Below are 15,343 nucleotides of genomic sequence, written 5' to 3' on the forward strand. Positions count from 1 at the left end.
TCACTCAAGCTAGACAAAATCCCAGCATAGCAGATAAAAAAATTATTGTCACCCACTAACCACTGGGAAAGGGAGAGTTGGTTTTGTTTAAGGTGTGGTACCAAATAGTTTAATCAGGCTCCAATGAATGTACACACATAGAAGGACATTTGGGGATACAAACTTGACTCGATGGGCCTTGATATATATGACAGAGTACACGAAATCCAGCAGGGGGGATCTATGAGAAGGGTGCAGATAGGGGAGGGGGTCTAAATGTGGATATATGAAATTCTCAAAAATTCAATTTAAAATTTTATTGTAAAAATTCTACATACCACAGTTGGTTTTGCCTTTCAACATTTTAAATGTTTCATTACCCTCTGTGCTTGCATAGTTTCTAATAAAAGTCATCTATAATTCTCTCCTTATATAGGTAAAATGCTTTTATCCCTGACTTTTTCCAAGATTTTCCCTTTGCCAGGTGAGGTGGCGCACACCTTCAATCCCAGCACTTGGGAGGCAGAGACAGGTGGATCTTTGTGAGTTCCAGCCTGGTCTACATAGTGAGTTCCAGGACAGACTGGTCTACATAGCAAGTACCAGGGAAGCATGTGGAGGCTAGAAGTCAACACCGAGTGTCTTCATCTATAGTGTTTCACCTTTTGCCATCAGGTCTCTCATTGAATCTGGACCTTCCATTTTTAAAATATTTTATTTATTATTTTTATTTTATATGTATGAGTGTATTGCCTACATGTCTGTGAGTGCACCAGCGTCGTGCAATGCCACAGAGGTCAGAAGAGGACTTTGGATTCCCCTGGAACTGGAGTTAAGGATGGTTCTTAGCCGCCATGTGGGTGCTGGGAATCGAACCCAGGTCCTCTGCAAGAGCAGTCAGTGCTCTTAACCACTGAGGCGTCTCTCTAGCCCCTGGACCTTCCATTGCAGAACGCCTGGGATCTGCTTGTTTCCAAGGCTTCCTTTACACTACCCAGGGTTACAGACACATACTACCGCTCTCAGCTTTTACCTGGGTGCTGATTATCTGAACTTGGGCCATCTCCCCACCCCCTAGAAATGTTTTAATTTCATGCACTCTTATTTGTCCAATAAATTGTTATTATTTCCTTTGCTTTCTGATTCTTATTCAGAAAGCCCTTGCTTATGCCTATACCTTAAAGCACTTCCCCTAAGTTTTAGTTTCAAAATGTCAGGTCTTACATTAAATCCTAAATTTATTTTGTATAAATGTTTGTACAGGATAAGAGGTAAGGATCTAGTTTCATTCTACCATATGTGAATACCCAGTTTTCCCAGCACTATTTGTTGAAGAGGATATATTTTCCACAGGTATATTGTTGGTACCACTGGTGAAAATCAGATGTCAGTAGCTCTGTGGGTTTATGTCTGGCTCTTCTCTTCTATATCCCATAAAACAACCAGAAAGCCCTGAATATCAATTTCCCTGAAGAAGCAAAAATCCTCTTCTATTTCAGTGGTCTATATGATTGATTTTTGTGCTAGTACCTTGCTAGGTTTTTTTTACAGATATTTTGGTACTTCCAGCATTGTTCTTGTTCAGAATTGCTTTGGCTATTTGGGGCCTAAGTGTTACCATATGAATTTTAGAATTGCTTTTTCATTTTCTGTAAAGAACGTCATTGGAATTTTTATGGAGAGTGCAATGATCTGTGGATCACATTAAGTAGCATATCAATTTTCACAATAATAACTCTGCTGATCCCTGAACATAAGAGCTTCCATTTTCTTTAGTTTCTTTCAGCAATGTTTAATGTTTTCACTGTAGCACTCTTTCACTTCCTTAGTTAGGCTTGTTCCTAGATACTTTATTTTTAATATTTGTTATCTTTATAAGTGTTGTGCCTGGATGTATATATGTACACTACCTGAGTGCTTTATGCCCACAAAGGCCAGAAGAGGGTGTCAGATTCCTAGAACTGGAGTTATGTATAGTTGTGAGCCACTCTATGGGTGCTGAGCATTTAACCCAGGTCCTTTGCACAGAAAGTGCTCTTAACTGATGAACTATCTCTCCAGCCCCTGTATTTATTTGTTAGAGCTATTGTGAATGGGATTACTTCCTTGATTTCTTTCTCAACATGACTGTAACTTTTATATAAAAAGCTACTGATATTTGTATTATGATTTTATATCACACTATGTTTTTAAAGTGTATCAGATCTAAGAGTTTTATGGGAGTCTTCAAGGTCTTAGTATCAAATCATTTGCAAATAGGAATAATTTGACTCTTTCTTTTCTGAGTTGCATCCATTTCCTTTCTTTCTCATGCTTTATTGCTCTGGATAAGTCCAGTGCTTTGTCTCCATATGACCTGTTGGCCAGAGGGGCCCTAGAGGTCCCCAAAGCAATGAAGGCCATTGCCAATAATGGTTTCACAAAAGAAGTGGATGGTAAAACCCTATTGCTGAAGACACTGCATGATGTGAGCACAGGAAGGGAGAAATCAAGCTTGGACTGAGCTGAAAACTCCCTGCCACTGGATGGGTGGCTTTCATAGTGCCAGAAGGCAATATGCAGATGACTGGGGGAGAACTGTCCCCTATAATTCTGCTCAATGATGGACTCCACATGCTGCACTATCAACATGCCAAACAAGCTATTCATGCTGGTGGAATAGCAGAGCATCTAGTGTATGTACACCCAGCAAATTTTCGATTGGATATAATACCTGATGTTAGAGGTGAAACACACATCTGGTACTGTAGACCAAGCCAACCCCCTGTGGCAGGGAAGGATATAGGCCCCAGGGGAAGCCACTGCAATTGTTTTGTTAGACGGATGTGATGCACCTGCTAAAGTACTATCTAAGCATTTGTGTTTACACCATAGGTTATTATAGCAGCCACTGTTTTAGATGTTCTTCCTTCTTGCTGTTTTTTTTATTATTTTTTTTTATTTTATGTGTATGTGCGTATTGCCTGCATGTAGGTAAGTGCATCCGTGTTGTGTAATGCCTGCAGAGGTCAGAAGAGGCTGTTGGATCCCCTGGGACTGAAGTTATGGTCAGTTGTTAGCTGGCATGTGGGTGCTGGGATTCAAACCCTGGTCTTCTGCAAAAACAACCAGTGTTCTTAACTGCTGAGCCATCCCTCCATCCTCTGCTGTTTTTATAGTAGATGGAATCCCACTGAAATGGGACAACAGCCTGTGGAAAACAGATGATGCAGAGACTCGAAAATTCAGTGCCTTGCCACAATGGGAGGAAGATCATCCCATACCTACCCCCCCCCCCCCCCAAGGCTCAGGGACTTTTGAGGAATGGGTTGGCAGAAAGAATGTAAGAGTCCAACAGAGGAAGGGATGGTATGTTACCTGGAAGCGTCCTCCAACTACTGTGGCAGCAAGCTATAGTCACACCTCCTTTGCACACTCAAGGAGAGGAAGGGGAAGTCAGTTACCCCTCCCACCCAATCAGTTGACCTTAGCTGCATGTCGGGGAGGGGCTAAGGATATATAAGCAGGAAGCACCTTCCAGCATCTCTGGCGCCATTTTGTGTGGCTGTCAGGAAGTCAGAGGATCTATATTTGAGTGTGGACTTTCCAGCATAGTCGTAAATGAGGAGGGTGCCCACTCTTCTGTAAATAAACCCCCACTCTATACTGTTAGCAAGCCCAATAAACTCATTAGGATTTAAAAAAAAAAGAACAGAGCTAATAGAAACCTTCTTTATTATTCTACCAAAGTTGACCTCATGTTGGCAAATCCTTTGGTTTCTTATTTCCCTTTTCCCCCTTAAACTTCATTTTATATATATTATATATATTATATATATTGTATATATTACATATATATTATATATATATTTTTTAAATGCCACCTGCTTCAAGTTATTTCTGGAAAAAATGTGTTGAAAATTGCCTTTCTTTGGAATTTAAAAAAAAAGAATTCCAGTGCTGCTGGCCGGCCGTGGTGGCGCACGCCTTTAATCCCAGCACTCGGGAGGCAGAGGCAGGAGGATCTCCGTGAGTTCAAGGTCAACCTGGTCTACACTTTGAGTTCCAGGCCAGCTGGAGGTACAGGAAGACCCTGTCTCAAAAAAAAAAAATTAAAAAATTAAAAAATTAAAAAGTTAAAAAAAAAATCCAGTGCTCTATTAGGTAAGAGTGGAATGAGTAGACAGCTTTTGTCTTCTCTTGATTTAAGGGAGAATCTTTTAGCTTTTTCTTATTTAGTATATTGTTGGCTATACATTTGTCACATATATGGGGGGGGTATGGTTCTTTCTATTCCTAATTTCTTCAGGGCTTTTATCATAAAGGGATATTGAATATATTTGAGGGCTTTTTCCATATCTATTGAGACAATGAAACAATTACGTGATTTCTGTTCCTGGCTCTGTTTATGTGTCGTATTTATTAATTTGCATATACTGAACACTCCTTGCATCTCTGGATATCATGGTATATGACTTTTTTCAATGTGTTGATGCATTTTCTTCACATGTTATTTTATTGAGGATTTTTGCTTCATCTGGGAAATTGGTATTCAGGGCTTTCAGGTTGTTTTATGGGATCTCTCTCTATGTCTCTCTCTGTCTCTGTCTCCATCTATCGCTGACTCCATGTCTGTTTCTCTGTCTCTGTATGTGTGTTTGTGTGTGTGTGTCTGTGAGAGAGAGAGAGACAGAGACAGAGAGAGAGATATCTGATTTTGATATCATGGTGATACTAGCTTAATGGAATGAGTTTGGTAGCATCTTTTCTTGTATTATGGAATAACTAGAACATTCATGTCAGTTATTTTCTAATGGTTTGGTAGAATTTAGCAGTGCAGTGATGAGTTTATGCAATCTTGGGCTATTTTTACTTAGGAGACTTTTACTATTGCTACGCTCTCATTACTCATTACAGATCCTTTTAAGCTGTTACATCTTGGGTTAATTGTACTAGGTTATATGTGTCTAGAACTTTATTGAGCGCCAAATAAGAATTTGTTTTCTGTAGTAATACTGTCACGCTAATGTACCTCACTGTTATTTTATCAGGATATATTTGTTTCTTCATGTCCAATAATTGTTTTATGAAACAAATATTTGGTACATTCATATTTACTATAACTAGATCTTTTTGGAATTCTGTATGAACTTTGCTAATATGCAGTGACCTTTATCTTCTGACAAATTCTGCCTCAAAGTCACCTTTGTAAAACATAGAATGGATGTTTATGTTTGCTTTTACTTTCCACATAATTGGTATATTACTGGTATATTGTTTTCCATCCTATGATTTTCAGTCTGTATCTACCTTAACAGTGAGGTCTATTCCAGACATCAGAATTGAATCTTTTGTTTGACTCAACCAGCTACTTTGCACCTTTTATTTGAAGAGTTGAGACCATTTACATGTAGGGTTATTATTGAGAAGTATTTGTTAGTTCATATGAATTTTATTGGTTGCGTTCCAAGATCTTATTTGCTTACCTATTCCTCTCACTCAGTTTATTTCCTTATCTTTCATGTTTGTGACTGTCTTTCTTCCTTTTCTACATATAGAATTTTAAAAAGTATTTCTTACAGTGCTGGCTTACTGGTTATGAATTATTTAAAACATGTTATTTTTCCATCAATCTTGAAAGATAATATTGCAGCACATGGTAATCTTGGTAATTATTTGTTCTCAAGGCTTAGATGATACTTCTCTGGCTTTTCAAGTTTCTGTTGAGAGGTAAAATGTTATTCTAATGGAGTATCCTTTGTAAATAAATAGGCATTTTCCTCTTGCATCTTTTTGTTTTGTTTTATTTGACTTTTTGCTTTTACTTTCTTGAAAGTCTTGCAATGTTTTCCTCCCTGGCCTGGTATTTATTCTCCATGTACCACAAACTCACCTCAAATTCATGACAATCCTCCTGTCTCAGCTTCCTGAGTGCTAGGATTACAGGCACATGATACCACACTTGGCTTTCTCTTGCAACTTTAATATTGTTCTTTTGTTCCAACGTTTGCATTTTAACTCTGTGATATTGAGAGCTTCTATTCTTGTCATGTCTAGTAGGGATTCTAAATGTCTCCAGTTCCTTGGTTTCCATATCTTTGGTTTGTGCAATTTTCTGCAAATGTGTCATTATTGAAAAGGTACAAAACCTACTCAAATCATTAAACTCAACTCTTTCTTCTTCCTCATGGATTCTTTGCCGTGGTCTCATGATCATGTCCCAAAGTTTTTGAAACTCATAGGCATCCTTGATTTTTTTTCTTTATTGTTCTCTGAATATAGTATTTCCTTGACCTTGTCATTAATCCTTAATATTCTTTCTTCTACTTGATCTAGTTTATTGTATTTTCCACAGGTTTTGATTTCAGAATCCTGGCTGAATTTTTCATCTATGTTGCTGTTTTTGTTTTTGTTTTTGTTTTTTGGTTTTATTAAACAGGGTCTCCCTGTAGCCCCTGGCCTGAAACTCACTATATAGATTAGGCTGGCATCAATTTCAGAGAGATTCGCCTGCCTCTGCCTCCAGAGTGCTGGGATTAAAGGCATGAACCACCACACCTATGTTGCTGATTTTCTTATATCCAGTTCCTGAGTGGACTTCCATGCTTCAATCATCTGTTTGTTGGAATCTTCAGCTTTAAAGCCACTGACCATGTTTAAAAGTATGCTTTTTAATTCTTTGTCTTATATTTCAAGTATTTCAGAATCTCTGAGGCGTTATATTAGTTAGATTTTTCATTTCTCATGTTTCCGTATTGTGATTTGCACATCAATGCGGATGGATATGTATTTTAGTTACTCTTTTCTTTTTCTCACATTTATTTATGTATTTACTTATTTAGCTATTTACTTATACCTTTTTAGTGGATAGTTTTCTCTTGGGATTAAACAGTTAACTACTGTTTAAAAGAGATGAAGATGAGATTAGTAACAAAACAATTATTTGACCAGAAAAGTTATTAAAATTTAGTAAAAAGCAAATAATACTTCATCTATATCCTCAGTAAGATTAGAAAAGAAAAAATCTTAGAGCCTAATTACTTAAACAGAGAGTTTAAAAGTTATTAATGGTATCTTAAAGATAATAGTAATAATACCTAAGGAGAGAGGAGCCTGTGGAAAGGGTATGGATAGAGCAAGTAAGACAGGAGTGGTAGTTCAAGCACATACAGGAAGGCATAAGAGATGACAGGAGGAAGATTGCAAAATACAGAAAGACAAAGCAATTATAAAATCAGACCAAGAGGAACAAAACCAAGAAACAGACAAGGCAAAAGGAGAAAATATATAAAAATGCAGCGGTCACCATTTCTTCCCTAGTTAGCTTTTCTCATTCTGGATTGTCTTTTAACTTATACTACAAGTGGGCTAGCAGATGTTTATTTCTACAGGATCCATCTTAACAGCTCCTCTTGGTTCACTTTTGACTTAACATTCCTCCTCTGAAACAGACATAGATTATTACAGAGTTCCACAAATGGTCACACACAGAGATTGTCTGTGAACTGCCCAAACCTATGTGGCACTTCTATGATATAACCTCATCCTCTAAGGCTCACAGAACATAGAACAAGAGATGAGGAGAACACTAGTGCATCTTTCAGTTCTCATCAGTGAAGCTCCCTCATGCAACAGAGGGTCAGGAACACAAAAGGTCACAAATGGCCACAATGTAGAGAATAAGAGTGTACAAAGTGTGGGTCCTTGGAAAGGACTCTTATATTAAAACCCACCCACACAGGGCTCAGGAACCATTGCAGAAGAGGGGGCTTAAAGATTGTAAGAGCCAGGGAGGAGGTGCATAACCATTTTCAAATAAGAGTCCTACAGTCTCCTGGGACCCTTCTCTTATGAACCCACAGCAACGGTGTCAGCATGCACAAGAACCATGCACACTCAAGCAGACAAAAACCCAGTACAGAACTGTGGAAATGGACAGCAGGCTCCAATCTTAGTTGAAGAATTATTAGCAGCTGATTACTGCTGAGTGAGGAAGGAAGACTTAATCTTCTTAAAGGGAGGGACTCTAGATAAACTGACTAGATCTCAGAAATTAGCCTGGCAATCTCAGTTCTCTGATAGTTTCATGAAAAGGAACTGGTTTTTTAAGCTTCTCACTGTTTTTCAATAAAGACAGGAGTGACAACACCCATTTCTTTGTAGTTTGGAGCTGAAACCACAAGTCCTGCTAATGTCTTTAATAGTATGAATTTTTTATTGTTGCAAAAGGACTGAAGATCAGCCAAGTGTCTACTATATCCTATCTATTACTTAAAGGACTCCTACCTCTTCATTGCATTTTTCTCAACCAGTGTTATAAAAATAAGCTTACATGATTATTTTCTCAATTCTTTCAAGGATGAAAGAGAACTAATGCCATTCTAGGTGCATAGGAGTTAATTTATTATATACAATGAATGGATTATCCTTAATATTTCAATGGGCACTTCCTAAAAAAGTTCATTTTCTTGTATAACAACAAAACAGCTACCACATTCAGGAAATTCAATACTGGCTTTTTGTTTGTTTGATTGCAGTGCTGGGTATGAAACTCAAAGCACAGTAGACAGATGCTATATCACTAAGCTACATTCCCAACCTGATAAACGTTTTTATTTTGGAGCTGGAGGAAACGCTCAGCCATTAAGCGTGCCGGCTGCTCTTACAGAAGATCCAGGTTCAATTCCCAGCACCCACAGGGTGGCTAACAACCATCCATAACTCCAGTTCCAGAGGATCTGTCACCCTCTTCTCACCTCTGCAGGCATTTCAGGCACAGGTGCACTTACATACAAGCAAGAAAAACATTCAAATACAGAAAATAAAAATAAATACCCCCCTAATTTATATATCCATATAAATTATATGACCACTGTTGGCAAGATTGAAAAACCCTATTAGAAATCAGTATGGAGAACTCTTAAGAAACTAAAAATAAACCTACCATATGACCCAACTGTACCACTCCTTGGCATATACCCAAAGGACTGATCCTGTTATAGAGACACTTGTACAACCATGTTTGTTGCTGCTCTTTTCACAATAGATAAGAGATGGAAGCAACCTAAGTATCCCTCAACTGACGAGTGGTTAATGAAAATGTGGTATATTTACACAATGGAGTTTTATTCAGCAGTAAAGAAAGATGAAATAGGGAAATTGGCAGGTAAATGGATGGATCTAGAAACTGTTATACTAAGTGAAGTAACACAGACTCAGAAAAAACAAACGATGTATGTTCTCCCTCATATGTGGTTCCTAGCACCAAATCCTTTTAAATTCCAGGTCCTTTTAATAAGATGATGCTATACAGCAGTCCCTTCTGCATGAAATAACTACCATCATCATGACTTCCCCTGAGCTTGATCGCTAAACATAGTCACAATTGGGTTTGTGGACGGTTGTGCTTATTCATTAAAGGAGTGCCAAGCAGGGTCACTGGGTCCTCACTTGAGTATCCAGCCACTTTTCCTAGCCAACTAGTCCAGCCTTGGAAGACAAAAGAAAAATGAGGAAGAACCCAATAGAGGGATGCTTTTGGAAGCCCTTGTCAAGAAACTCCAATGTACTCTCATAAGCACATTTGAAAATTTCCCTGTTCTGACTTTTTTCTAGTTCCCTGTCTACAACTTGTAATGCTAATTACTCTTGCCTTTACTTCTCCTTCACACCTCCTATTCATGATTCAAGGATTTTCTTTTCCCCGTAGAGACAAGTTATGCAATTTGGGAGTCTTTTAGATAGATCCACTGTTGCGGTACTCCAATTGCCTCAGCCCGCATCCCTGTTCAGCATGGAAGAAGCCAGAGCAGTCTGCATCCCTATTCCGTATTGGCATTTTGGGTAACCCCTTCAGGGGATGGCATGATAACACTAGGAGGTAGAAAAAAAAAAAAGTATAGGAAGTAGGAATTGGCTAGGCAGTTAGGGTAAAAAGACCCCAAAGAAATGTAGCCATTTTCTTGCCTAAATTCCAAATGTCCTTGGGCCTGTGAGCAACATACTGTGTTCCAAAAGCCAAAAATGTCAAAAGTATTTGGGAGCTTGTATCTAATCCTTAAAATATTTTAGGGTTGCCTCTTCAGAGGCGGGGAATGTTGGAGGGGAGGGAGTGGGCATGGATTTGATCAAAACACCTTATATGTGTATATGAAATTCTCAATAAAGTTTTTATAAAAGTTAAAGAAATAGAAGAAGATGCTCCAGAGAAGAAGGATAGTAAGAGACCAGTGTTATTAAGGGGGAAATGGGAAAAAGAGGAGTACTTTAACTGAATAGGGAGTAGTAGCGAGGGTTATATAAGAGGAGTGAATGCCAAGATAAATAATGCTTAGATGGTATGAAAAGCCAGAGGGAAATGTATTAAGTCAAAGTCCTACTGAAAAATATACATACAGTAAACATATAAGTGCATGTGTATAGCTGAAGGTTATATAGCAAAAAACACAGTGCCAGGCAGGAGAAACCTCCCTTTGGAGGGTAATCCAGGAGACTCCCCAAATAACACAGGCTACTGCCACAGCCCTTGACTGTCTCCCAGGACTTGAAGGTAAGACCCTATTGCTGAAGACAGGACATACTTTTGGACACAGGACTTGGAATAATCAAGCTGGAACTGACCTGGAGGCCTCATCCCTGAAGCCTAGCTCTCATAGTACCAGAGGACATTATATAAGCTTACAAGGGAGAAAAACAATGAATGGTCCTACCCAGCTGTAAAGCCTAAAAAATACTGGTCCAGCAAACTATCCTCTTGGTGCAGTGGTGTGGGTAATCAACAGCTATCTAATTGGAATTAAGGGTTGCTCATATGTGGTACTGTAATGATAGCTAAATACATATGACTAGAGAGGTCATAGATCCAGAGAAAAACCTATTTTTGCCACATGCCTAAACCAGTATAATTTCTTACTTTATTCTAAATATGCGTCTTCATATTTACAGACAAGTGTACCTTTCACCCCTCATCAATGAAGCTTCTTATTGCAAAAGATGGAGACTATTACAGAATTCCAGAACTGGTCAAATGCAGAGAATAAGTGTCTGTGAGATGCTCAACCTTAAGTGATACATCTTCAAAACAACTTCTACACATAGGATGAACTGTCAACTCTTACTAGAGAAGTTTCCTTATGCAGCAGATGGTGTTTAACACAGAAACTCACAATTGGCCAACGTGCAGAGAACAAGAGATTGCAGAGTACTTATCCCTGAATAGGACATCTATTTCAAACCTCTGCCTCCCAAAGCTCAGGGATCATTACAGAAGAGGAGGCAGAAACATAGTAAGAGCCAGAGTGGGTAGATAACACAAAAAAGCAAAGTCTTCCAGGCAGCTGGTTAGTTACCCATATGAACTCATGGTGACAGCATGCACAAGTCCTATGCAAACTCAAACCAGACAAAATCCCAGCACAGACATGCGAAGTGGGTAAGAAATTCTAACCCAAGCTAAGGAACCTTTGCAATTAATTGCTGCTGGGAGTGGGAAAGGCACTGTCTTACAGGGATGGAACTCTTGGTGGGCCCACTGGATGAACCCACACTGAAGGACATTGGAGGACACAAATCAGACTCTATAAGCAGTGTTTTATATACATGGGAGTACATGACATTGGGTGGGAGGCAGTGGGGGGGTTGAAGAAAGGGAAAGGGATCTATACCATCAAACTATGGTATAAGAAAATTGCAAAAATTCAATAAAATATTTTTTTAAATATGGTTCAGTTTTTTCATTGTCCCAAGATTTTGTTTTTCACTTTTGAAAGTGTTCTGCTCTGGATTACACTTTAGTTGGTTTTCATTTATTTTCTTAATCTCTCAATCCATGACAATCCTCATGATAAGACATTGATAATTTTCAAGGATTCCAAGTCAGTTGTTTTTATTTTGGCTTTATTTAATGATGACTACTCAGGCTTAAATTAAAATTATACATCCATGCCCAATACAGTATCTTTCTCACAGGCAACATTGGCTTTGATAAGTCAGGCGAATTATTTTCTGATCGTCTATAATAACATTATTATGAGCCCCTGGCAGCTGGCAAGAAGGGTGATTGTGCTTTAAGTCCATCAGATATCTTCTTCAAACTCCTCACTCCTGACCTCAGATTTATTGCTGCTCACAAATGGGTTTTGGCCAGTCATTCTCTAATTCTACCATCCACTCTACGTTTATGTCTCATGTAGGCAACAGTGGCCTTAAACTCTTTATGTGGCCTAGGATGACCCTGAACTTCTGATCTCCTTGCATCCACCTCTCAAATGCCAAGATTGTAGGTGTATGCCATTGTGCCCAGTTTTATGTTATGCTGTGGCTCTAATCCAGCACTTTGTGCATGCTAGGCAGACACTATGCAAACTAAGCCACACTGTCAACCCCCTCAATGTGTTTTCAATAGTTCACTACTGTCTTAATTGGGGCTGAGGATGTAGTTCAGTTGGTAAAGTACTGACCTGGCCTGTACAAAGCCTTAGGTTCAACCCCCAGCATACGCATAATCGCAGCATTCCAGCAGTGAAGACAGGAAGATCAGAAGTTCAGGGTTAACCTTAGCTACATAGCAAGTTCAAAGCTAGCATAGGATACATTTAAAGAAAAAAAAAAAAGAAAGGAAAGAAAAGAAAAGGCCTGGACAGGATGGATACCAAATACACTGTTTTGCATTGACTCAAGTAGAAAAGTCATTTTTTTTTTAATTTTTAAATTTGTTGTTGTTAATATTTGCTGTAGTTTTGTGACCTGTGCTTGGATGCTTTTCATAAAAGTTATCATTGTTGGAAATTCTTAAGTAAAACTGATTTCATTATTTTAAAAAATAGAATTTTGATGCTCAAATTGTCCCAGATTTGACTGAAAGAAACGTTAAAGCTAGCTCCTGTGTTCTTTCAACACGACTCCATCATCATTTTAATACACCTTTGGTTTTGGTAACATTAAGATATTGCACAGATATCTACCTTTTACACCTTTTTTTACTTTAGAAAATATTCTAACACAAATATATAGTATATTTCTATTTTCCTTATATCTTTACTGTATATTTTAAAAATACCTTGACATTTAATTTTTTTACAAATTAGTTTAAACAAAGTAAATATATACATGGAGCTGGAGCATATCTCAGTGAAAGAATGCTGTTTAGTATGCAGGGGCCCCTGTGTTAAATTTCCAACATCAAAGAAACCAACAATAACAATTAATAAAAACACTGAGAATGAGAAATTTCAGAGTACACTGCTTAAAAATTACTAAATTCCAAATTTTTATTGTCAATATCTATAATTATGTATAAACTACATTTTAGTTTTCTCTATGTAATTATTCTAAACAACTCTGTTTAACCCACATACACTTGAACTCAAAATATACTAGCAGTGAAATCTTCTTCATGTTTTGCCAAATGCAGCCTTACCTGAGGAGTCCAATAAAAAGTGGGGCTCAATCTGTAGAGTTTTCGTTTGTGGAAACTCTGAAGTGGCCTTGTTCGGGCAGCTGTACTCATGATAGCCAAGGATGGAGATTTCAACCTTGTCCTGTCTTTTCTCCTTTTCTTACTGTGCTTCTGATTAAGTAACAGGCTACTGGAGGAAGAGAGCTCATCTAAATTCTCTGAAGCACTGAAATGTCGTGAAATAATTGGAGATAGGGTGGGGGAAGATAAAATGAAATGAACAAAAAGACAAAGAAAACTAAATGTAAACTTCTTTGGTTTATTATGACAGAAGAATATTCATTTTTAGCCAGTTTTCAGGTAACAATTGGTGAAATAATTGACATTAATGAAGAATTACATATTCAAATTGTAGAAATTTCTATTTTCTGCTACAAAACATGTATCTCCAAAGTTAAAGTCCTTCAATATAATATTAATGTTTCTTCTAAATCAGTAATTCACATACAGTGAATTTATTTATGTCCACTTCTTTTTGCATATGGGTGAAATTACATTAGGACCAAGGCTTACAAAGTACTAAGATCATCACTGCATCTTTAGATTCTCTTAAATAAGCTTATTGCATACTAGGTCAGTGAATTCTGAAACAGTTGCAATCCTATCATATTTTAGAAAAAGTTAACACACTTATGACACAGGGGCTACTATAAAATAATGAAATGAGCTACATATGAAAATAAACATAATTTTATAATTATTCTTTGTATTAATTTTTAATTTATTTAATAACCACATAACTAGTAGAAGCATTTCATTACAACAGCATTAACATACTCAGTAACAGTTTCCAGAGCAAAGATGCATCCCTTTCAAAATTGGCTGTAAATTTTTAGGTTCACAGTGTTGAATTAATACAGTTATACATTATTGTACTCAGTATAAACCCTATAAGACATAAAATTGAATGAGGTTTTAACCTTTAAAAAATATCTCCATGTCTTTTTAAAATATACTGTTTCACACAGAAAAACTCATTTTTAATGCTACTAACATAGATATTTGCACATGCATCTCTAATCTCTATATATCTGATTATTACTAGTAACAGTCAGTTACTTTCTGAGATACTTGGCACCTGAGCATGGATATAAAGTCATTAGGTAGATTTAGATGGTAATGTTTTTCATATCTACTAATTAACATGAAGCAAAATTTTATGCTTCTTCCTCAAATATAACTCATTTATTTATTTATTTTGTATGTGTGTATTTCATACAGAACATCCCAAACAATCTTATTCATCTTTATACCTGCATCCTAAATGGCACCCTCCCATAGCCCCTCCCCAAAGAAGGCCATATACTCTATTATCCCTGTTACTGTCCACTGTGTTATCAGTGCCCCCACCCATTCCCCAGTGCCAGTCCATCCGCTGAGTCTAGTCATCCTATCTAAAGTTCCTAGTTTTAGGAAGATCAGCTCTTCCCCATCTAGCAGCAATCAGTTGCCAAAGTTCCTTTAGATAAGATTGGGGTCTACTGTTCATTTTCCCAGTTCTATGCTGGGTTACTGTCTGGGAGTCTCTTGGGCCACCCTGGCCAACAACTCAAAGGAAGGTATCTCCTGTCTGGCATTGTTTCTTGTTTATGTAGCCTTGAGCTATACACATGGACTCAAAGTATTACACTGATCGCTTTAATCTTTGGTTTTATTTTCCTTTTGGGTGTTTAAGACCCTTCAGTTGGCCAGATTAAGAAATTTATTTTTACTCTTAAGGTCGTTTGAGGACCTGTTCCTCAGAGGTCACATGGGAGGAGCCCCTGGCTCCCTTCTTTTACCAGTTCTATCTATGTGAAGATAAGTCAAAGGTCCTGCTCAACTGGCCATGGCTGGCTTCACTTGGAAGCATGGAGGAAATGTTTCCTCTGTGTTGATCCTCCTCTTTGTAGACTGGAAACTGGTTCAGGTCCATCTGGTGGGGTCTCC

The 15,343-nt window shown here is 37.8% G+C and overlaps 1 protein-coding gene across 4 annotated transcripts in view; it reads right to left on the minus strand.

The window, feature by feature from the left end:
- Positions 1 to 15,343, minus strand: part of Kansl1l (KAT8 regulatory NSL complex subunit 1 like) — a 179,143-nt gene that overhangs the window by 43,072 nt on the left and 120,728 nt on the right. For 3 of the 4 annotated variants that reach the window (XM_017801379.2, XM_017801380.2, XM_029569935.1), the window contains exon 6: positions 13,376 to 13,580. In XM_017801379.2, the coding sequence (XP_017656868.1) occupies positions 13,376 to 13,580 (205 nt within the window). The remainder of the gene's footprint in view (positions 1 to 13,375; positions 13,581 to 15,343) is intronic. The other variant, XM_029569936.1, reaches the window with a different exon arrangement.

This window comes from Nannospalax galili, unplaced genomic scaffold (assembly GCF_000622305.1).
Source record: "Nannospalax galili isolate Female #2095 unplaced genomic scaffold, S.galili_v1.0 scaffold281, whole genome shotgun sequence".
Taxonomy (NCBI): domain Eukaryota; kingdom Metazoa; phylum Chordata; class Mammalia; order Rodentia; family Spalacidae; genus Nannospalax; species Nannospalax galili.